The 25,680-nt window shown below is 34.0% G+C and overlaps 3 protein-coding genes across 7 annotated transcripts in view; 1 reads left to right on the top strand and 2 right to left on the bottom strand.

Annotated features, from left to right (window-relative positions):
- Window positions 1-1,424: 1,424 nt before the first annotated feature.
- LOC106709127 (methyl-CpG-binding domain protein 4) lies at window positions 1,425-25,677 on the bottom strand. Of its 2 annotated transcripts, none has more exons than XM_014500835.2 (2): window positions 25,541-25,677; window positions 1,425-2,378 (listed from the first exon to the last, which is right to left on the bottom strand). In XM_014500835.2, exon 2 carries the CDS (start codon window positions 2,365-2,367, stop codon window positions 1,648-1,650), a length of 720 nt encoding a protein of 239 aa, XP_014356321.2. In that variant the 5' UTR covers window positions 2,368-2,378; window positions 25,541-25,677; the 3' UTR covers window positions 1,425-1,647. The 2 variants fall into 2 exon arrangements, with proteins under 2 accessions (XP_014356321.2, XP_014356320.2); XM_014500834.2 differs by lacking the exon at window positions 25,541-25,677 and adding an exon at window positions 5,877-5,982.
- Window positions 6,032-25,680, top strand: part of LOC106709126 (calcium release-activated calcium channel protein 1) — a 35,028-nt gene continuing 15,379 nt past the window's right edge. For 2 of the 4 annotated variants that reach the window (XM_014500831.2, XM_014500829.2), the window contains exon 1: window positions 6,034-6,394. The gene's annotated coding sequence lies outside the window, so the exon portion shown is untranslated. Of the gene's footprint in view, window positions 6,395-25,680 lie in introns of all 4 variants that reach the window. The other 2 variants (XM_014500832.2, XM_014500833.2) reach the window with 2 other exon arrangements.
- LOC123722212 lies at window positions 7,647-12,638 on the bottom strand. Its single transcript, XM_045683334.1, has 2 exons — window positions 12,337-12,638; window positions 7,647-12,210 (listed from the first exon to the last, which is right to left on the bottom strand). The coding sequence occupies exons 1-2, from the start codon at window positions 12,600-12,602 to the stop codon at window positions 7,647-7,649; spliced, it is 4,830 nt and encodes a 1,609-aa protein (XP_045539290.1). The 5' UTR covers window positions 12,603-12,638.

Below are 25,680 nucleotides of genomic sequence, written 5' to 3'. Positions count from 1 at the left end.
ATTAATTTATTTCTTTTTAACCTTTATTAATAAAAAATTATCTAGCTAAACATTTTTATGTATTTGAAATTTATAATTTAAATTTGTGATTTAATGAAAAGGTAATATACTTATTTATTAAAAGAAAATATTGTGATTTTGTATTAATTTATTAAAATCATAAGAAAACCTTTTGCGTAGTTCTACTCACTCCTAAAAGTATCATTATTCAAATAAAATACAACGGTAAATAACTCTATCATAATGGTCAAATTCTACTGAGTTTCCGCTGTAACAATAACTGATACATTTATAAAAAAAATCATAATACCCTGGTCACAGATTTATAAAAAAGGATGGAAGAGATAATGTGAAGAAAATATTGACTGAATGCTAGTAATCTTTCTTTTGTGATTACTAAAACTTGTACAGCTGGTAATTGCCATGTATCCAAAGCATACATGACTTTATTTAATTAACTTAAATTTTAAAACGTGCTGAGAATGTTTTTGTTTCAGTCAAAAAACATTAAGTTTTAATAAATATTCGTTAACAGTTATAACTATTAACCTATGTTACACAGATACTGTTTTATGATATGTTATCTACGGATGTGTTAGTACTTCTAGTTGCTACTAGATGGCACTCTAATTCAAATGTAATAAATCAAATGTATGCAAAATTTCACATCTTTAACGCTTAATACTCAATATAAATGAATATCAAAAACCATTTTTAATGTATACTACAATTACAATTTACTAATCGCTTCATTAACTTCATTGTCATTGTAACAGAAAAAACTCCATTGATGTAACTAAATGCCTGTTTTTCTTGAATCGAGACAAAATCATATATTTACAATATTACTTTCTGTGGGGCGTTAAGTACTTGACTTGTAATCTGCAAGTTCTGTGTTCAAATCCTGCCATTATACCAATGTGTAAAATTTCGAATTTCGTATTATGTACATTTATCTGACGGTTTTACGGTGAAGAATTTCGTGATAAAACCTAAAATTCATAAGATATGTGTGAAATTAACCTGCACTTGGCCAGCGTGGTTGACTATGACCCAGTCACCCCTGACTTAGGGTATTTCCGAGCCCCTGGGTGGGGACCTATAGTGAGCTGATGATGATGACTTTCTGTGGAACTTCATTCAAAGTTTATTTTGAATTACTCACGTTTACTCTTACATTGATTTAAAGATTATGTGATGACCACAGGTTATCTTTCTTTCTCAACTTTCTCTGCAATAAACATTTTTTTATTAACATATACAACTAAAAGGTTAAATTACAGAAAAAAATATTTTTTTACGTACATAATTTATTTAAATTATCACACAAATAATAGATGTATAAACAGATATTTATCAAAAATAACAAGAAACGATTTCAATATTTTTTTTTTTTGCAAAAACAATATTTTTAGATCTCGAGATTTAGATTTTAAAAACTTTTACTGACCATTCATCGAATTGAGAGATATGTATATTGCGCGAGTTCATACACATTCTAATTTGAAACACCTCCATATGTGTTTTTTTTAATAATAACTCAATTTCCTATAAATCACTGGATACCCAAAAAGGGCAATGCTTATTAACGTCAGCTGTTTACGCGTTTAGCTCCTTTTTCTATAAAAGTTTTAAAACATAATTTGTTCATTCTCTTAGAGTTATTCTGTAATATTTCAGAACAGGATCTTCAATGACGCACTCACTATCGATAATTCCATTATCTTCAAGAAATTCTGTATTTTTCCTAAGCCAATCCAAATATAGCTTTAAATACCTATCCCCTGGGTTCACATCTGTGTGGCCCAAACAAAAAATTCTATAAGCATCTTCGCCGTACTTACCTATGCCACACAAATCGCCAGCTCTACGCCACTTCGAACTTACAAATTGGTAGCTAAGCTTCCAAATCATATGCCCGCGTTTTCTAAGGCCTAAATTTTCAAAGAACTTTTCCAATGATGTAGGAGTGTCGTTTAAAACGTCATACGGTGTTTGATATTCATCGAAAAAACTTCTCATATAGCGCCTGGCGGTTTTGGCGGATGTTTTTGTTAGAAATATCGTTGCTATTAACATCGCCCAGGGGTTCTGTGAGAATTCTTCTTCAATTACATAATGAGGTGATGTCGGCATTTTTCGTTCGCTTATATTATAAAATGGTTTAATAATTATAGGTTCTGGCTCTTCTAATGTTAATTGTGATAATGTTAATGCATCCGATTCGGAATCCATAGATGTTTGGCTGAGATCTTGTGAGGAATCGAGGTTTCCTTGTGAAGTCATTCTTATTGGACTTATTTCTTTGACTCTTCTGACGTGATCTTCTTGGAAAAATCTGCTGATGCAGCTATCGTTAGCGGACATTTCTGTTGTTTCTGAAACAAGTAATATCAAATCAATATTGCACTTTTTAAATAATGTTTTTGGAGAACTGTTAAGTAGTGATATAACTGAATTCCAATAGAATAATAGTTTAATAAATCGTTTAAGTTACAATTTTTAACAGAAATAATAATCAATAAAAAAAGCTTAAATCAAAAAATGTATCTAAAATGTTAAAATGGCAGAAAAATATATACCTATTAGAAAAAATTTGTCATATTAAAATGTAGGATTTTAAATTATGTTCCAATGACAGTTGGCATTTATTTGAAACTAGCTGTTGCCCGCGACTCCGTCCGCGTGTGTTCTTCCAGACTATGATCTACATCTATATCAAATTTTATCGAGATCCATTGAGCCGTTCTGGGGATACATACAAACAAACAACCATCCAAACATTCGTATTTATAATATTAGAAAGATTGATTGATAATGATTTATACAACCAGCTATTGCGTCGAAAACGTTATATACAAGTTGGGGAAAACCTATCGTAAAGTTGTAAACTTCGAAATATAATAATTTTTCTTAGAACTCGGCAGGTTCGTGAATAGAATGTATTGATAAAAACAATGTATTTAAATTATTATTTTGAAGCAGATTGGAAAAATTGTTTTTACGAAAGATTTCGTAGTTACGTAATGAGTTTGTAGTTGGTTTAAAAACTGCGCAGTTACCTATTTGCCTATAATTCAAATAAACTAAATATGCATCTGAAAAAAATATACCTATATCTAATATATATACTTTTTTGTAAGATTTTTTAATGTTTAAAATGTTGAGTCTTTAAATAACAAAAAGAATACATCTTTAGTGTGAATTTCCAATACTGAAAAATGCGTATACAAAAACTAATTGTCATCCCTATGAAAGAATAAAGGTGGCAAAATGTTTTCGTGCAGTTTTTACAAAGTGAAAATTAAATAAGAAATCAAGCAAACAAGTACAAATTGGTCAAATGTTATTCATTAAATCATCATCATCTCCCTGGCTTTTTCCCACTCACGTGGAGTCGGCACACAAGGTTTTATAAACTAAAAACTATCTTATAACTTTATTCATTCAGTATTATTTCTCATACAATAAGTGCAAATTTATTTTAATAGGAAGACTAACGAACATAGCAACTTTGAAATGCTAATGGAATATAACACAACCAATTATCGTTAATAACTTTTAATGGGAACTCAATCAACATAACATCAAAGCTATGGTCGATGGTAATCTGCAACACATTTTTGTAAAAATACGTATTCATCTTTTGAACGGGTTTTCGAATACTGGGGAAAAGATATAAAATTATACATCTTATTCTACCAAATAGCTTTTTGAATTAAAAAAAAAATCTATTCAGTTGAAGTTAGACTTAAAACGAGCCTTAAGTTATGAACATAAAGTTTATATTCGCATAAACAACATATCGGATGTTGACAACATCCTGAACAAGCAAAAAACATCGATGAGTTATTCATTAATTAATAACATTGTTTGTACACATCCGTGAGGTGTACGCAAATGTTTGTGGAGAGATATTGAAATATCAAACGCGTCTTAAGCATGAATACACCTTAGTATTCAATTTTACAGACATTATACAAACTTTATGTTGGCTCACAATTTCGCACGAGACCCTGAGCAGAATACACTTTTCGAGCCCTTCGACGAATTACATCTTATTAGGAAATCATAATACAGAAGTAACTTTTTATATAACTACAACATAACTCACGCTCGTAACCCACGGGGATTAACAGAGACCACGGACCTCCACTTGGCGCGGTCCTGACACACCTCTCTCGCTTCTTTTACATCTTACACATGCCCGTCTTGTTCATCTGGGACGGCCCCGACCGACACTGCCGCTCACTTTCGCGCCATATTTTTTTTGATAATCTCCTTTCATTCATAATTTCAACGTGACTAAACCATTTTATTCCATGTATTCCTTTTTAAACCTTTTCTAAACTTTTGGGTATTTAACACTATAGTAAAGTGTAAAGGTAAAACAGAAAACTGGTTTGCAAATTATGCCTTAAAAGAATATACCTTGAGGCAATATTACATTGATATGAAATATTGTGTATATTACTTCTTCCTACCGGAAATCTAATAGAGGAAGAAAAATTTAACTCACAATTCATCTCGCGGCCACTACAAATACTTGAATCATCTCGCCTCATTTGTTAATCCAGCCTTTGATGGGACCCTGAGATAAATTAGGTGTGCAATTGAATCGGTAGATGACTTTGCCGTCGGGTTGTAGGAATTATTGTTTTAATTGATATCAGAGGAAATACAGTCATATAACAATTTAAAGGAATCAAAGCAAACGCATCTTTCCCCTGATGTCACATCACATTGAGTTGCTTGTATTTAACATGTAAATGTTCTCAACTGAGTATAATATAAGAATACATACCTACTAACATGGGTTAGTTGCGTCGTCGTGTCTTGTCGGAAGCGGCACTCAATGCACAGTCATGACCTCAGTGCAAACCTCATATTGAGTACGCACCCGTACTTATGTACAAGTTTATTAAAGTGAATTAATTTTCTTGTACATAAATACTTTACCTTATTCATATTTAGGGTAAAACATAACGTTTTATTAACACTTTGCGTCCATAATATCAATCACCGCAGTCAAAAAGTTAAAACGTGTGTTTAACTCAACTATGTAAAACAGTTTTTCTCTTATTAACTATGTAATTCGCGTTACAGAAAACTATAAAAAAACATCTACAAGTCTACGTCATACTTCATTGATACTTTAAGTATAATAAAGCTGTTTTAATTAAGATGAAACAATATAACCGTGAGATTCCACTGTCGACAAACCAGTTCTAGAAACATATAATTATCTCTGTTCTTTTTTCAAAAAGATAACTGGCATGAAAGTATAGTTTTTCTTTTTTTTATACACTTGTGTGATCAAAAAGTTTTGATTAACAATTGAGTTGAATTTAGTTTATGGTTGGCTAAAATTGATTGTGTTGTTATCAAAATGTGATGTAAATTCATTAACTAGATGTAAGAAACTTTTTACACTTAAAACTTCGAATAGCTGAATTTGAAGTCGCCTTTTATAATTACTACTTAAAACAATATTTTGCTGCATTCAGTTAATAATAAAGTAGTAAAAAAATCCGGAAAAGAACTCACCATATATTATTTTAATCGTATTTCGAAAAACAACTCGAAACAGATTCATTAAAATAAATTTCGTATAAGTAGGTACATCCCTGTGGGAATTACATGTCTGTTTTTTTTTTAATAGTCTTATTGCCCGACTAACACGACGATAATGTACATATGAAACTATGTCCGTTTGTCTGACTGATTTTTGGATAACCTATAATTTTGTAATTTAATTCTAAGATTTAATTGTAAAAAATAATTATCGATTCAAGATAGATAATAAATGACGTTTATGATTTTATACTTGAGATTGTATGCAAACTGCAACAAATTAATTAAAAATTCCAATCTACCTTCGTTACTTCGACTTATAACAATGCGTTTAACCCACACCATTGTGCCATTGTTCACTTGCCCACTGGGGACTAGATCAGCTGGTGTCACACTCAGTGAATTCATATGCGGCCTACTTGGTGGCTCCTCTTTCTTAGCAGCCAGTATTCGTACGTTTATTGCGGAAGGCTGCACCGCCGTGGCAGCACGTGCTCAGCGCGCGATATATCGTAAAAAAAAAATAATAAAAAAAACATTAAACGTCAAACGATAACGATCGCGATTTGTTTTGTGAGACGGCCAAAAGTTTTCGTGTGCTTGTTTACAAAACTATACGCGAATGCAAGTCGTCTTTGTGTCCTGTGTTGATTTTAGTTTGCTGTTGAGCGGAAATCATTGTTTTAAAGTTGACGGAAGAGTTTTCTTTTTAAAAATTGTGAGCGGATTATCTCGTAGTTTATATTCTATACTGGAGTGATACAACACATTTTACAATGGATACAGGGAAGCGTTTTGTAGCAATCAAACAGGAATTGTGGTGAGAATATTTTTATAATCAAATATTTATATTCAATTAGCGGACAGTATTAAGTGATTTAATGTTATAAATGTTTTAAACAAACATAAACAAGAGTATCAAGGTCTGCGAGTCGAACGGATGAATCTAAACGTTTTTTACTACTGAAGCTGACGTTTCCTTGCTAATCAACTCGTTAATCAGAGTTCAAGTGTATTTAAATCGACTAAAAGTGTGCGAACAGAGAGAGGTAAATAAAATAAAATATCTGTAGATAGATTACGTTCTTGGCAATGTTTCCGACATGAATGCCTTTTACTTCCTCAGTAGGTATAGGTGCCTACTTGGCATGCGGATAGAACAAGTTGCGTATGCTTTCTGTACATAATTTGTTTCCTTTTCTTTAAAATTACCTCATATTTCTCTATGAATCTTGCACTTAAATTACTGTAAAAATGATATAAAATTACGCTTCCCACAAAAGTATTTAATTATTTTAAACGATTCATATTTATAAAACGATTTGTAATACTATCGTATACATTGCTATTATATTATAATGTATTTTGGGGATAGCCAAAAGTTCAAACGACAATATCCTTGTAATTATTTATTCTCACTCGCTCCATAACATTGATCATCAATCAGTTTTAAATAATCGATTGCCGATACTTAGAGTGCCTTTCAGTTGATGTTATCTCTTTTCGACGACTACTCAACGAATGACCCGTCTCCGTGGTTGTTTTTCATATTTATACGTTCACTCTACAGACCAATCCAACGGAACCGGACGTTCGTTCAGTTGTCGTATTAAAATAGGAAAACATTCTATAACGATTCATCAATACACTCTAAAATCATAAGACAGATTAAGATTAACTTACGGATGATTAAAACAATTATGTGTTATAAACTCGATTTACAAAAATAAGTGAATTATTGAACTTAAGGAAGCTAGTCAAATGTACAGCTTGTGTTGAGTCAATGCAAATACCATTACTACATGGATTACGTCGTCAATGAGCATATAATTATAAAATAGGCACCCTAACAGCTCGGCCTTCCTGTTTAGCACGTGTCCTCACGTGTAACACATAGTAACTTTACTAAATCTAATTCCTAAATCAATAAATAATAATAAAATTGCGGTTCAGTTGTTAATTACAACAATGTGAATAAATCATAAATGTTACACACAGATACACAAACAATATTAATGATTAATATATAAATTTTAGTAATTACTAGAACTTTTTACAGTCACAGTTATGAATTATATATTGATTGCATTATCAACACTATCGTTGCGTACATTATTTTCATTACTAGAATTATCTGAACGGTTATCACTATTATTAATCTCGTCATCATCATCATCTGTAGAATTGTCGAAATTCCTATCAAAGCTCATCCAAGGTTGTATTTTATCTACGGCCACAATACCTTCGTACCTACGACCACCCTTACGTGATAAAGGCGTATCCTCCACTACATATCTGTCATGTTCGAGAACCTTTAGTACCCGATAAGGACCTTGATATTTGACGACTAATTTCTGAGACTGACCATCGTGTGGAACCTGCCGCGATATTCGAACTAAATCTCCTACTATATATTTCCTACTACATTTCCTGTGCTTATTGAACCTTTCTGCATCTTTCAGTTGCTGTGTTTCAATGCGCTCACTAGCTTCTTCTCTAACAGTACCTAGCTCGTCAGTCGGAGTTAAATTAATAGTTTCATTTATTACTGTACTTAGTATTCCCTGGGCTCTATGGTTTACGTTGAAGCCAAAGAGCAGTTCGGAAGGGGACTTCTGGGTAGTTTTGTGTACCGTGGTGTTAAGTCCTATTTGTATATCACATACGTTTTCATCCCATGCTTTTTCATCTTTTCCATGGTTAGATGTTGCTAAAGCCTCCGTAATGGTTCTATTGAACCTCTCAACCTGCCCATTAGCCCTAGGTGTCGCGACTGCGTTGAGCACGTGTTTAACGCCGTTTTCAGTAGTAAATTCCTTGAATGTTTTGCTAGTGAAACTGGTTCCTCGGTCCGTAATGAGACGCGTAGGTACTCCAAAATAGCTGAAATGATCCTTTAAAACCTTAATGGTAGTTAAGGACCTCGTATTCTTCACTGCAGTGATATTGACGAATTTTGTGAACCCGTCTACTATGACCAACAAGTAACAATTTCCTAGCCTGCTTCTCACAAATGGCCCTAAGTGATCTACATGAATTGTGTGGAACGGTACACTTGGTTTTTCTATCGGGTGTAGTTCTCCCTCACGCCGTCCTCCAGGTGCCTTATGGTGCGCGCACTCTAGGCAGGCAGAAACGTATTTCTTAACGAAACGCCGCATACGGCTAAACCAAAAATGTTTCTTGACTCGTTCCAATGTTTTTTCATATCCATAATGCCCTACATCGTCGTGGTTTCTTTTAAGTATCTGCCACCGCGACCCTTTTGGGACAACCCATCTTATTTCATCACCTATGATGCGATAGACACGTCCGTTTTTCAGTTTGAAGTTTTTGTAGATTTCAGCTACATTCTCAGTTTCAGGATTGCTGAGAATATCTTTGATTCTGACAATCTCTTCGTCCGACGATTGGACGGTAGTGATCCAGTCTTGTTCCGATTCAACTACCAAGACGTCTAATGTGTGATTCTCCGCTTGGGGTGTTTCTACCGGGTTACGGCTCAGCGCATCGACGTGTGGCATCCTAGCTCCGGGTCTATACTCAATGGAACAGTCGTACTCCTGAAACTGAATCCACCATCGGGCCACTCGCGGTACTAAGTCTCGTTTTGTAAATGTCGACCTAATAGCATTACAGTCAGTCAGAATAGTAAAACTGATTCCGATAAGGTAAACTCTGAACCTACTTAGTGATGCAATTATCGCGAGCGTTTCCAATTCAAACGAATGATACTTCTGTTCCTCGGGTGTCGTCTTTCTACTGAAATAAGACACGGGTTGAAAAACATCGTTATTATTTCGTTGGAGGAGTATGCCTGCCAAGCCGTGCTTGCTAGCATCGGTATGGAGCTGTGTTTCGGCTAAAGGGTTGTATAATGCGAGGACCGGCCGCTCCGATAGCATTTTCTTGATAGCTAGAAATGATTCGTCTTGGATTCTGCCCCAATCCCATTCTCTATCCTTCTTTAGTAGCTCTGTCAATGGGGCGGCTATTAGTGCATAATCTTTAATAAACCTTCGAAAGAAGCCCGACAAGCCTAAAAACTGACGTAATTCGTGTTGATTCCGTGGTGGCGGAAATCTAGACACAGCGTCCGTTTTTCTATTACCAGGTCGAATGCCATTTGCGCTAACTTCAAATCCCAGGAAGTCTATTTTGTCGAGAAAGAAGTTACACTTACTCATTTTGAGAGTTAGCCTCCCGTTTTTCAAGAGGTCAAGTACTTCTCTTAGTCGTGTCATGCCTTCATCCAGGTCCTTGGATGGTATTAAAATGTCATCCATGTAGACCAGGGCATATTTTATTTTAGCTTCCGCTAGAATCTTATTCATAGTTCTCTGGAATACTGCTGGTGCATTAACGAGCCCGAATGGCATTCTGTTATACTCAAATTGACCGTCAGGTGTTACGAATGCGGTTTTAAGTCGGGACTTTTCATCTATCGGAATTTGGTAATAACCAGAAGCTAAATCTAAAGATGTAAAGAGTTTATTCCCCGATAACAAGTCCAATTGATCTTCGATCCGAGGTAAGGGATAGTGATCTTTTTTAGTTTTACGATTCAACGCGCGGTAATCGACGCAAAGTCTCTTCTCCCCGGTCTTTTTCTTAACAAGAACTATTGGACTCGCATAGGGTGATGACGATTCGCGAACTATATTGTTGTCGATCATCTCTTGGACCATATTTTGGACCTGAGATCTTTCTGCATGGGATAAACGGTAAGGTCTATAGACTACAGGTTCGTCGTCATCTAAATCGATTGTCATTTCAGTAGCATTTGTGAACCCCAAATCATCGAGGCCGCTAGAGAAACACTCCTTATATTCCGAGAGCAGCGTTTGAAGATTTAACCGTTCTTCACTAGTAAAGTTAGGGTTACAAACGATCGTGTCGTCTACGTTCGTAGTACTAATAGTAACTGCGCATGCATTAACCGTAGTCTGAACTTTAGTAGCCCTTGTGATTAACGAATCATGTTCTACGATTATGTCAGATCCGGATACATTCTGTATGAGTACAGCGCATGTATTATTGGTAACACTATATTCGCCAGGAAGGAGATAGTACTCCTTACCTTGTGGTCCTCTAATTGAACCCGCAACGATTATAGTACCTTCATTTAATGACTCGCAGTGAACACTTACAGCTCGCAGTGCATTGACTGGTATTCGCTGAGCGTGACGCGATACGAGATGTACTTTATCAGATGACTGCACTTTTCGAAAAATAATTTCATCAGGGGTTTTTGTAATCATGATATTAGGCTTTTCCGTAAAAGAATGACCTAACAGAACCGGGTGCCCCAGAACATAGTCTTCTACAACATAGATATCTACGTTTTCTTTGATATTCTGGACTTCTACAGTGGTATGGATCAAACCTAGTGGTTTGACGACGTTAGCTCCAATGCCTCTAAGCATAGGCAGATCAACATCTGTGTGCAGGTTTAAGCCGAGTACTTTAGCGTCTTTTTCCCTCATTAAAGTGCACTGACTACCCAAGTCCAAGTGGCACTGGAAAGGTATATCATTTACACGAATGCTCATTATATATTTATCGTTCTTCCTATCAGCTAGACTAAGTTCCGATACTTGTTTTTCATTCTTATCAGGTCTGTTGTCCGATTGGCTATAAGTTTTGCCCCTAGGGCAGTCAGAAGTCTGGTGGCCAATCCTTCCACAATTTGCACACTTGATCAATGGTTTGTCGCACCTAAAGCTAGGGTGACCTAATTGGTTACAATTAAAGCACCTAATTGCGAGATTGACATTACCGACTTTCGTATGGTTAGATTTGTTAGGAACAAGCTTGTCGATTCTATTTCGTCTACCATCGCTATTTTCTCTAACAGTTCCCAAATGAACCGATCTAAAATATTTTAGGACATGTTCAGGCTCGGAGAATTGGGCCGCCTGTGCCCCTACTTTAATTGCTCGATCGTCTAGTCCATGCAGCAGACAGTCGACAGCTCGCTTGCCAGTTATATTACATCGGTTTAAAAGATTTATTTTCGCGTAATAGTAATGTTCTAACGATTCCCCATACCGTACTCGCTTACCGAGCATTTCAGTGAGGAGTTCAGCATAATCTTCTCGAACAGGAAAAGACTCGATAAGTTTCTTTTTCCATTCGGACCAACTAAACAGAACGGATGGCAGACCCTGGTACCATGATTTAGCAACACCGCGTAACTTTGGGAGTGCGTAGTGAACGATAGCCCTGTCGTCCCAACCATATATTTCCGCGCATTCTTCCACTTTATTAATCCAGGTCAGTATAGTCTGTTCCTTAGTCATCGGGTCAAAGTCTGGGATGACATTATTCTCATATGATAATTTAGGTCGGTCTGAATCCCTAACGTCCTTAATAATTGACAGGAATTTATCAAGTATTTGACTCGTACTACTATCGGTAATTCTACTACGCTTATATTTTGGATGAACTTTGACAGACTCACCAGATGATTCAGATGATGAGCTCGAATGTCTTCGCTTGCGCCTTGTTCGTCGGTCCGTGCCGGATCCGCTTCGCCGCATCGTCACCCGTTCTTCGTAAGCACCCTCCGCAGGAGACAATGTTCTATTCCGGCTTCGTCTCATTGTCCTCCGTGTAACTCGTTCACGTCGTGACCTGAAAACTCCATCCGTTCCTGATCCTCGTCCTTGGACCTTATCATCATTTTGATCATACCCTAATCCTCGGGTAAAATCATTAACATCATACCCTAATCCTCGGGTAAAGTCATTAACATCATACCCTAATCCTCGGGTATCATCATCCTGCCCTCGTCCTCGGGTGTCATCATCCAGCCCTCCTCCTCGGGCGTCATCATCCGGCCCTCGTCCTCGGGCGTCATCATCCGGCCCTCGTCCTCGGGCGTCATCATCCGGCCCTCGTCCTCGGGCGTCATCATCCGGCCCTCGTCCTCGGGCGTCATCATCCGGCCCTCGTCCTCGGGCGTTATTATTAGTTCCGTGTTGAGCACTGGTACCCTCCATGTTTCTGAAACTCAAAAAGGGCATAGCTTAGCATCCCGTAGTAAATCAAAATGCTGATGCTAAAAGCGGATCGGATATTGAGAGCTAGCCTAGCCATTCTAGATATTCACAAAATTGTATGACACATTCCGTTTGTCGAGTAACTATAAGTGTATGTTTAATTTAACTCATTGTTTACTAGTTCGCCGCGGCTCCAGCAAACGTAACCCGGTGCCGCACCGTTCTTTATCGGGCAGAGGTTAAAACGACACCGCGTCTATCGGCGTAAGCCGACAAAATATTCACAAACAATCCCGCCCTTTAGCGGCCCGCTGTGGCGGCACAGAATAAACATTGCCGACCCGAGACGCGGTGCTTGAACTCTTAAATATTGAATTTTTAATTTCTTTATATCAAATTAGCAACCTTATAATAAGTTTCAACCTTCTAACTGTAAAAATGACGATAATTCCATACAAACTTTCAACCCCACTTTCATCCCCTTACAATCCCTTTTTCGCGTTACTTTCGCATTTATAATATTAGTAAGAATTGTTAAAGTTGATCAAACGCTAAACTAATTAATAGATACGTCTAATTGTGTACAGAATTTAATTGGTTCAATTCAATTCATGACATTCGCAATTAACACATTTTCCAGTACTATTTCAGTTGTATATCCTCTACGATATTCACACATAATATTAATAATGTCTAAAGAGAAATAAAATTTCAAACTGTTTTACTATTTTTATTTTATCAGGTAAATATTATCCAATTCAATATAATTTAATCGCTTCCCTAACAATACAGTAGATATTACGCGGATATTAGGCTTAAACAACAAAAAAAAAGAGACGAGACAGAGAAAAAAAAAAAAAAAAAAAAAAAAATAGGGTACCTTTTAATATAAATATAAAAGTGATTAAAGGGGACGAGAGAAAGAAAAGAAGAGAAAAAAAAATATATAGGCAGTACTTACGTTTATGTAGGCGTGGAAGGAAGTTTTATTTATCCTTGTCGTAATCCCACTTCTGAACTTTTGGGGATAGCCAAAAGTTCAAACGACAATATCCTTGTAATTATTTATTCTCACTCGCTCCATAACATTGATCATCAATCAGTTTTAAATAATCGATTGCCGATACTTAGAGTGCCTTTCAGTTGATGTTATCTCTTTTCGACGACTACTCAACGAATGACCCGTCTCCGTGGTTGTTTTTCATATTTATACGTTCACTCTACAGACCAATCCAACGGAACCGGACGTTCGTTCAGTTGTCGTATTAAAATAGGAAAACATTCTATAACGATTCATCAATACACTCTAAAATCATAAGACAGATTAAGATTAACTTACGGATGATTAAAACAATTATGTGTTATAAACTCGATTTACAAAAATAAGTGAATTATTGAACTTAAGGAAGCTAGTCAAATGTACAGCTTGTGTTGAGTCAATGCAAATACCATTACTACATGGATTACGTCGTCAATGAGCATATAATTATAAAATAGGCACCCTAACATGTATTATATTTAATATGTACAAATTAAGTTTTTATTTAACTTAAGTTACTTCACTTTACTTTGGGACCTAGTTTTTCTGTGGTCATTAAGTTCCTTTTACGTATCTTCTGTGGTAAGGAGTTGCCACTTTTTCTAACGTCAAGCATAATTATGAGCAAATGCAAAAAATTACCGCCAAAGATTGCCAATTACAGTTTAAACTTGGCAGTTCAACTGTTTTTTGTTTCACCTCCTTCTTAATTTACCGCGAATTTTTACTACCGAGATACCTATTTGCATAAAACATATTCTCGTCTCTGTATTTACCAAGAAAAAGAAATTGTTGACAATAAGTTTGTAGTGTGGGAGTCACAGCCGGAGAATACTTTTAATAAAATACAGTCTTCTTTAACTCGTATATTTTCTTTGATGAATTGTAAATTACAACTTTTTTACAATTACTAATCTTACATCTGTCTCACGATTCCCCGAATGATGCCAACTTGGCTGTCATTCAGACTACTCATTACAATACTTTTAATTTACGATATCGAATTACTGTCCGATTAATAACAAAATAAGTAGAATATTTCTATTTCAAATTGGTGAATCAAATATTTAAATAATATGGTGGATCCCAAATCAATGATAAATGATGTTATTTCAATGTAAGATATTTGATGCAAAAGTATTTTAAAAGAATTAAACTAACAGCGAAATAATGAATTTAACTCTACTTCATAATAATCCTCGCTGTAGTATAAACTCAAACCGAACGTAAATAAACAAAAATGTCAGACGTTCCGCAATGACAGATGGAAAGAGACTGCCTCGAGCAGCAGCGCACGCTTCCTTATAAAACCTTTTTTTTGTGTGGCTACCCTCAACAGTCCTAACATCAAAATAAACAAAAGTGTTATTGATTTATAGAATAGACAAAATAATGTTTTAGGTTATGGAATTACAGAATATATAAAATAGCTTACAGTATGCAAGTATTTCGACAGTAGTTAGACGCACTCTTTCTCATATGTTTTTTTTAAGCTTGTGCAGTTTGAATAATATAAAATAATAAATCTTAACATTAAAATCTAAAACATATTTTTGCGTCTACAGTGATAACTCACGTTAATACAACAAAAATCTTGAACTCGGTAATGAACGTACATATAACAATAATTTGCATATAACCTCCATGAATATAAATTTCTCAAAAATATATAAATTCGTATATTTACGTAACCAAACAGAAAACTTGTACAGATTGGATAGATAAGAACAGCATATATACATGTATTTTTATTACTGCTTATAACTTGAGGGTTAAGAAAAATTTATTATTACCACATCCATTAGAACACATATAACAAAATATTCATATTCAGTACTAGAAATTTCCCCCTATTAAAAATGTCATAACGATTTAATTTTACTAATTTAATATGTGTTAATGTTTTTTATATGAAATAAAGAAATTAAAATGTACAAATACATTTATTATTTAACATAACACGTACAATATTATTTTAACAACGTGCTTAGAGTCAATGTTACCTAAGATTTTGTATTTCACTATTTAAGTTACATTAATCATAACACGCATTTATAAATTGTTTTATAATTTAGGAATTACAAAAATATAAGTCAAAATAATCGTAAATAATTTTCACTGTCCAATCACCTGCGCAAAATCTTATTTTTATTATTATTTTCAACTACGCCAGTATAGAATAAGGCTTTCTATAGTTACGTTATAACCCCGTCAAATTCAGTCCAACTGAACCGAAGATTACCCGGAACAAACATCGCTCTTGCAGAGACAAAAAAACAATCTCAAAAAAAATGCACTCAAAAATAACCTAAAAAAACCAATTTCAAACAAAATGCACTAAAAAGAAACAAAATAATGACATGAAAACTTCTTTCTTTCTTTCTACTCTCTTTCAAAAACCCTCTAAACTCTAAAGAAAGTTCTCTTCTTTCTTGTAACATGTCTATATTGTATAATTATTGTTATTTCGCAGTCGGTGTCGGCCGAAGTAAATATAATATTATACATTTTATATTTGAGATGTATGAGACATACTTACGTTTATGGCCCTACTTAGGCCGAAACCGACTCCAAAATAACAATAATTATACAATATAGACATGTTACAAGAAAGAAGAGAACTTTCTTTAGAGTTTAGAGGGTTTTTGAAAGAGAGTAGAAAGAAAGAAAGAAGTTTTCATGTCATTATTTTGTTTCTTTTTAGTGCATTTTGTTTGAAATTGGTTTTTTTAGGTTATTTTTGAGTGCATTTTTTTTGAGATTGTTTTTTTTTTTGAAGTCGGCTATTTTTTTTTCTTAAAATTTTTGTTTTATTTCACAATTTTTAGTGAATTTGAAGTTCAATTACAAATTTCCTTAATACATATAAAGACATAAATAAGACAAATAAAGAAAAGGACTTTCCTATTTGATATGTGTGTACTTCAATTCAAAAACTAATTTAGAATGCAGCAGATAACCACTTATCCTTTAAACAATGAAATAATTATCAAAATCGGTATACAAATTGAAAATTAACGAACTAATACATCGTAGCGTGCCTTTAATTTTGTCCAGCCGCGCGCCGCACTAGCATTTTTCGAATGCGCGTAGTTTTTAATTATTTAATATCTCCCAAACTATTGATCAGAATTACATAGTTTAAAGGCTTATGTAATCTGCATTTAATACTCTAGCCATCAAACATATTTATTTGGATAAGGATTCATATCGAATGTAATATAATAGCGCCGTAAGTTGACGACGCTGTTTTTCGTGTGCATTTTAATCGAAGTTTGTTCACAATAACATGGTTTTTGTGAGACATCCCTAGATGATAGATATATGCCACCGAAGACTGTTATTTAGCAAATTTAAGGATCTATAATTACTCCATACATCATTTTTATGTAAGTCATATAGTTTGACCTACGTAAGCCCAGAAAGTAAAATTGTGCTTTTCGTGTAGCATTTTTCGTTTCCGCGTAATTTTATTCTTACGATATCTCCTAAACTATTAGACGGAATGATAAAGTTTCAATTGCAAATATAATCTACATTAAATTCTCTTGATAATGAACATGTTTATTTAGATAAGGGTTAATACTGAACTCGAATAATAGCGTCGGAAATAGGGCATGAATTTAATTGATGTTTCTGAAGAAAAAAAATGGTTATTGTGAGAAAACTATAAAAGATCGCTGACTTTTATTTAGCACATTTAAAGAGCTACAATTCGCCATACATCATTTTTATGTAGGTCCTATAGTTTAGCCTACGTAAGCGCTGAAAGCAAAAATGTCCCTAATTTTCGCAACAAATTTTGAAGCTATATTCAAAATCTTCTAGTCTTCTAGTTATTTAAAAAAAAAAACAAAAAAATGGGACCCACCTGCAAGCACTTCCTTTCGATTAAAATATTTTTCATCAAAATCGGACCACCAGGGGCGGAGTTTCGCGGTAACACACATAAAAAAAAAAAAAAATACAGTCGAATTGATAACCTCCTTCTTTTTGAAGTCGGCTAAAAAATGTTTGTTATTTTTTTTATATTACATACAGACATTCTAATTTTATTAATATGTATAGATATCAAAGTCACAGCTAAATCGATTGATGTAATAATTTATGACTACACAAGTCTTTACTTAGACAATGAACAATTTAGTCATTGTTACCTATATGTCTAATATAACAATGTTAGACTTGTTAATGATTCCATACACGAACCAGTTCACACTGCGACATGTTATCAAGATTCACTCACTTATGCTGTTACTAATAGTATAAATGCGAATGGATGGATGTTTATTTGAAGATAACGGCTGAACGGATCTTCTTGAAATTTAGCATAGATGTAGTCTGGAAGAACATATAGGTTACTAATAAAGTTTTTTTTTAATTCAGCGCGGACGAAGTCGCGGGCGACAGCTAGTAGTTCATAAATATGCAAACATACTATAATATCCGGGTGTGTTTTTTTGTAGAAACTGTGATTTTCAATTGACGTGACTCTTGTTTATGAATACTATTGCTATCTCTGTTTTTCAATGGGTATGAAAGAGATGAAACATTTTGGAGATCCACAGTAACAACTGCGGAATCAGTAATAACTGCTAAGTCATGAAGATAAGTTCTGAACATATAAACATTTTGCTATGACTGTTTTTAAAAAATAATACTGGCTATATTTTTTATCTATATATAAAATTCTCGTGTCACGGGGTTCGAACTTGAACTCCTCCGAAACGGCTTGACCGATTCTCATGAAATTTTGTGAGCATATTCAGTCTGAGAATCGGCCAACATCTATTTTTCATAACCCCCCCCCCCATTTAGTTTTTTTCTTTACTGCGCGCGGACGGTGTCGCGGGCGACAGCTAGTTTGATATATTTTTTGTACATGGAAATAACCCATGGTTTTTAACATCTGCAGATTACATTTCGTATAGTTTGCGACATTAGTATATGTAATGTCGGGATGCTTGAAGTTCATTAATTTTTTTTGCACGAAATATCTATGGTCGCCTTCACCTTATCAAATGACCAATAAATTAAACATTTCGTTTTTCAACACAAGATATGTTAGAGGAAATTTTTCAATCCACATATTACCAAAGTAGGTAGAACTAGCACTTAAAACAAATCGGAAAAACCGATTTTCAAATCGTGTCTTAATAATTACGATCTCAGATCACAGTTAAGATTATCATTTCGATTGATGCTTGATATTGACGAGGCTTTTGTGCGCTCGAATTTGATATTAAATAATTTTCCTTGCTGTCTTCAACATCTTTTTACTTTAGCTCAAGATCTGCACTAAGCAAAGCATGAGTCATTTTCTTTGTTATCATGCTTCAGCTAGTTCATACAAAAGTTACTCGAAAACTCATAAAGAATAGCATTTATAGCTGAAAATAATGTATTTAAAATTTAATTTTTCGGTTTGTTAGATGAAGATACTTGTACGATTTTCTGTAGTGTAAATTACGAAAGAGTTTTGAAAGTAATTATGTAGTGTATTAGTCATTCGCAATTCTGACCTTAAATTACAAAGTTTAGCGAGTTGAAGATCCTTCCGCTAATTTAACGACTTTCCGTCGAGCTAAGACGAGGCTGTTTTACGACCGGTCGGACTCTACGACATCAGTGTTTTACTCATTTTAACATATTTAACTCGTCAGTCACAGACTAAAAGACTAGTTTTAGATCGACGCTTTTATTGTAGTTTTTAACCCATAAAATCCTTCATTTTATTGCTCTATTATTACGATTTAATATATATAGTGATCAGATTGGTAGCTTCATAAAGGAAGGCGTTATTAAGATCACCCATGAATAGATGTAATATAACTAACGAATATGCATCAGTACCTTCTACTCATATGGATAAATCTAGATATCCCAGATCTCTGCCTTTGCTATTGTTTTTTTTTTTAAAGTTTATGTTAAGGGATAAAGAATATTATATAATGTGGCCACATCATAATCGACAAATTTAAAGATGACCATAAAAAATTGTGCCGTTTCCATTAAAAAACAAAACCTTTAATTAAAATCCCAACAATATCCAATTTTAAAGCAAAAAAAATGAACACTCATCGTATTTAATTGCACAGGAAGGAAATGTGACTCGCAATTAATTGTTATGTTTCAAGTTCCGGGTTTAAATCTAGCTATTCTTGTATGTTTTTTTACAATCATTGTAAAACCCTAGGTCTGACTTAACGACTTTAAATAGCGACTTTAATGCCGCAATCAGACACGTTTTATCTTCATAAATTTACTACACTATGAGACTCATTTAAACGATCATTATATTTTTACTTTGTAGGTACCTAGTTGAAATCTTCAAATTATTCTGATCTGTTAATGATTAATACTTACGTCTTGATTTTAACAGGAAAATATAATCAAAATCACATTATTCTAAACATACAAATCCTTCTCAGAACCGACAAAAAGTGTAATAAATAAAAACATAATAAAAATGGTTACGGTAACGTTCAATGTACGACGTCTGTTGTTAGCTAGCAAAAAAAGTATAATGATGTGTTAGCTAGTCGGCAAAAAACGTAAAAAAATGGCGTCATTGTATTAAGATTGTACATGTACTATATCAAAGTATAAACTGACGTAAGCAATACATTTTAAAAACCTTTGAATAAAAAAGGCTACTTGTAACTCATTAAAAATTCATTTGAACCAACTGACTGTATTTTGAGACTCTTCTGAGTTCAGGGAACAATAATCCGAATCCTTCTTTATTTCAAAATCAGTTCAGCTGTTTCGTTATTGAGGTCCTAAAGGAATTAAAATAGACAGATTTTTTGTATCTAAACACTCGCCAAAGACATTATATTTCAGTTAAAAGAGAGATAAAAGGATGAAAATAAAAATTATGTTATGCTTTGCGCTCAGAAATCAAACTGCCGACTATCATATTTGGATCTATTTTAGGTTAAGTTACGTTTAAGGACTATAACAATTTGCAACGTTATTTGAAATTCAATCACAATTTAACTGATTGTGGTTAAATTACAGTAAAATCGATTATGTGGTTGACGTAGTGTTGCATATTTCATTAAGAATTACTCATTATGAATTTTCTATTTAGACGAAACACAAAATTTATACCAAATAGGGTATTTAACAGTAGAGAAGTTCAGAGGGCCTAGCACGAACATTCATGAGAATGTTTTCGTCACGACTTTGACAAAATTTGTATAAAACTCATGCAAAAATTTACATATTTTGTCGAAGTTACGTTATGAAGGCGAGTGTAGCAAATATTCGTGCTAAGCCCTCAGGAAGCTATGGTTTTGGTCACCATATCCGGATTCAAGGGTAAGTTTTTTATTAGCAATATCACTTGCCTTATTATTTCCTTATATAGAAATTTATCTAACTATAGGTTTCCATTGCAGTGACACTGATGTCTCAGTTTTGTCAGACTGAAATCGGTCGTCTTTTTATAACATTGAAAATAAAGTGAAACGGAATATTTTGCACGTCCACTTTTTGCCAACATAATTGGTGACATGCGTTATACGTAGATTGATATTAAATTCTTTACCATTCTCCTCGAATATAGGCATCCGATATGAAAAGTATTATGACTTTAATAAATCAATTTCCGTTATTAGAAAATGCATTTTAACTGAACTAAATTTTTGTCTTACCTTGCTTAATTAATACTATTATCTGCATTAAAAGTAGCTGAGTGGCTTTAATATTTATATTACCGGAAAATTTATGGACTTTTAGATAGATTTTAGTATCTTATAATTATATTGTGATAAAAAAATATGATTACATAATATATACTTTTATACCTTTAATTCTTCGCTTCAAGTCTTTGGTATGTATAACTTCCTGGCTAAGTCTTTTCTTCTTTAACAATATCATAAAATTGTTGAACTAAAATTATAAAATATTATGCAAATAAAGAAAAAAGTATGTACAATGATTCTTTAAGAATGTTCTATGTAAAACTTCAATGGTGGGCTTCCACTGCTAGCCTTGTACAAAAAACTTATTGTAATATCTTTGATTTTTGTTGAAAAAACAGAAATGTATGCACGTGTGTATCGGCGGCAACAAAGCAAGATTTTATTTTACATAAAATTCTCTTCGTAATCATCCGATCTCTTGCTAAAATTTATCATCGTTTTCTATGAGATCATTGATTTTAAGGTGGATTTCTAAAATTTTCAATACAAAGATTGAGCAATAAAAAGGCTTGTCCGGTTAAACACACAAATTTTGCTCTTAGCACATTACCGCGAAGCACATGACGTATTTTTTGCAACAACAAGGTGATGTCTTTAAAACAATACATCATGCTACTGGATTGTAGATCTTATATCGATGCTTCTGGAACGTTCGTGGGTGATTACCGTCTGAATGGGCAACTGTAGACAAAACATCGTCGCGGTTGGCGTGGGCGCTATACAAAACATTATGGTTACTGCTCGACCAATTATTTTTCGAATACATAGCTTAGTTTGAAAGAATCGGTTAAAACAAATGTGTAAATCAGTTGTTTTTTTATCCACACAGGAGCTCATGTGATATGCATTAATAAAAATAAATTGAGACGAGTTAATTAGCGAATTGATTGCATCTGCGCGCAAGTTTAATTGGCTCCTACATATCTGACCACCTAAGCAACACTTAATTGACCCCGTGTGGGCTAGACATACCGTGTTAGGTATGAGGTCTCCATAGCAAGAATGTTTATAGTCAAATTTATCTTTTAAAATACAACAAAAAAATAAACTTGAAGGTACAGTAAAATGGGTAAACGAGAAAACCGCTAAAAGCGAGAGTCATTGTCCCGGCGGACGACCTCCATAAGCGAGATACTCGGGTTAGAGAGAAACCTCTATAAGCGAGAACAATATCGTGGTCTCTTGGAACTCTTATTCAGTTTCCTCTGTATAACTCTGACTGTAGATGGAAAAAGTGTATGAGTTGCTTATAAAATCTGAATGAAATCTGAAATTAGAAGCATGGATCTTATTCGCCACAATACGGAATAAACTTAAAAATAACCTTTACAATCGTATTAGTCATACTTCATACATGTTATAGTTGAATTGAAATTAAGATTGGCAGCTCGGTACACCATGACCTATTCATTAATAACCAACTTACTCATAAAAAATAAATGCTTGAAGTTTGCAAGATATAATTAAATCATAGTACAAGCTTCGTTATAACAGCCGACTGTGATTGTTCTGGTGATCAGGTTCTGACGGTTTTTTTGAAATGCTAAAGGTGCATTATCAGTTCTAAAATCCAAAGTATTCCATTAGGCATACTTGAATAATGTTATCGATAAAGTAATAGTGGGATATTTGAGATTCATATTATATGTATAGTTGAATCTGGATAGAAGAGAAATCTCTGTAAAAGAGAGCCATTGTCCGGTTCCGACAGATAACCTCCACAAGCGAGAAACTCGGATTAGAGAGAAACCAATAAGCGAGACAAATATCGCGATGCCTTTGTGTCTCGCTTACTCTGGTTCGATTGTATTATACTTCCTTAAGACCACGCTAAAGAACAAACAATCAAATAAATCACAGGAAGAATAATTGTTCAATGAATATGTTATTTATTGTAGCCTGTGCGTATCTGTAAATCTTATCTCGAAACAATAATAACGTTTAATTTCGAGCTGCACATTGTCACGACATTACAAGCACTTACATAACAAATATCAGTAGTTTACATAATGGTTTCTTATATTGACACATAGAGGTAATATCAATTCTTGTTAATATAAAATAGTATTTCCCTAACCGTAAGTTAGCAATCTTGAGAATATATAATTTCATATCTCTCACAGTCTATGGAGAAATAAAAATAGATAACAATACTTTTTGTACAAATTCGGTATAGCTTGACGAGGAATATAAAATCCCTCGCCATATTGCAGAGAAACAATCCTTTGCGCGTATTAATAAGTGATGTAATAAAGAAGGAGATAGAAGCGCCCCCAGACCAGTATTTATATATTCTTGGTTAGGCCATAATGGAAATTTACGGTTATACACCGCTTCAATAATCCGCTTTGTTAATTGTCTTTCAATGGCACCATCATGAGGGTTAGGAAATGTCAGGCGGTCTAATCAAGGTTTTAGATACACAATTTTTAAGAGCATCTTTGAGAGGCGTCGAATCTTAATATCCTACTAATATCTTACTTATATTATAAACTAGCTTTTACCCGCGACTCCGTCCGCGCGGAATAAAAAAAAATTGAAAACGGGGTAAAACTTATCCTATGTCCTTTTCCTGGTTCTAAGCTACCTGCCCACCAATTTTCAGTCAAATCGATTCAGCCGTTCTTGAGTTATAAATAGTGTAACTAACACGGCTTTCTTTTATATATCTAGATGAGATGTTTAGATGGATGGATGGTAAATGTTTGTTATCAGTTATCCCGAACAGCTAAACGGATCTCGCTGAATTTTGGCATAGCAAAGCAATAGCAGAACATAGTCTGGAAGAAAACAAAGGCTACTAACTACGATTTTTTTAAATTCCGCGCGAACAAAATCGCAGGCGACAGCTAGTATTAGCATAAAAGTAGTAATATTAATTCTTAATTAATGTTTATTCTATACTACGTGCTTATGAAAATATTATATGACGCATGTTATATAACACAACGTTTAAAAACATTTAACAGTTATTATTAATGTTTACAATAACGAGGACCGTGCAAAGGCTTTAGTGCTATATTTATAATGTTATTACGGCAACAATATGCAGGCATCTTTTAATGCTTGTACATTTTTTTCCTTTAATGGTATCATTACGCAACGGGCGTGTATAGCGGGCTTAGAGCGCAATTTCATTAGTCGATAAGTCGACAGTGCGAGACGCGATGCGACCGCAAAGTTCTCAAAATAAGCGCCTCGAAGATGGACCCCGATGGGTCCGTAACTAGTCGGTGCCGTCACCGGACGATCATACGTGATTTTAGTCGTTCTTAATTATTTTATTATAATCTCTCACGAAAATTTAAACCGTTTAGGCCATAACTCGGTTATTATACAACATGAGGGGAATCCCCGCATACGGGATAACAACTAATTAAAATGATCAGTAGATGTAAATAGCATCGTGCCCATCTCATTTACAAAAATACTTTGATTATACATTATGTTCGAATTTCGACCAATGAGCGACCACTAATTAAGTAAATTATGTACACAGGATACCTAATAGTTAATAATGTAAATGTAAAAAGGCGTTTTAATATTACATATGATATGAACAATGTACATTTACAATTCACAAACGTTTGATGCGAGAATAACGTTTCTAAATACTTTGTAAAAACGAGTTAACAGTTATGCGCATGTACACATAACAGCTATGAAATTACGTCAGGCGTTACTGAGAAAAAAGATTAAAAAGTTTTTATAGAGTTGTAATTAACATACCAACAATCATCTTCTATTGTATTGGATGGTGGTTATTTAAATACCGTTAGATCAGGCTTACGGATATACGCGGAAAAAAATGCCAACAGGATTTAACGCTAAACACAAAGCTATTTTTAATCAAATAAAAAAATCTTTCTTTAATTTGAATTCGAACTCGTCTTTAAACTACGCGATCTAACTCGAAGTGGGATTAGAAAGCGGTATAGGGCCACTTTCAATAGCCCTTGTTGTTTTTGTAACGTTACAGAAAATACTGCTTTAAACAAACAGCACAAGCCATAAAATCGCATACATCGAAAATGTATATTGAAAGCTGACATAAAACGTTGGCACAAATTTTAGATATGGACACTGGCGTTATACGAATGCATAAGCTAATGTGCATGTTAGTTCATTCTGGGTTATGAAATTAGGGGGCCATTTTTAAAAGAAAACAAATCTTTTAACAAAAATCAGAGAGATCATTGAGAATACATTACCTTTGTCCTTATAGGTTAAATGGCAACTATTTATTACTTTCACTATTAACTGTCTCTAATATTTATTGCTACAAAATACGTTTATCTTTCTTTTATTATGAAATTACACGGTTTTATTAAACTCATTCACATAGAGATGA

Source organism: Papilio machaon, chromosome 21 (genome assembly GCF_912999745.1).
Source record: "Papilio machaon chromosome 21, ilPapMach1.1, whole genome shotgun sequence".
NCBI lineage: Eukaryota > Metazoa > Arthropoda > Insecta > Lepidoptera > Papilionidae > Papilio > Papilio machaon.
Note: the sequence above shows the minus strand (reverse complement) of the source record. Positions and strands in the feature narration are given on the sequence as shown.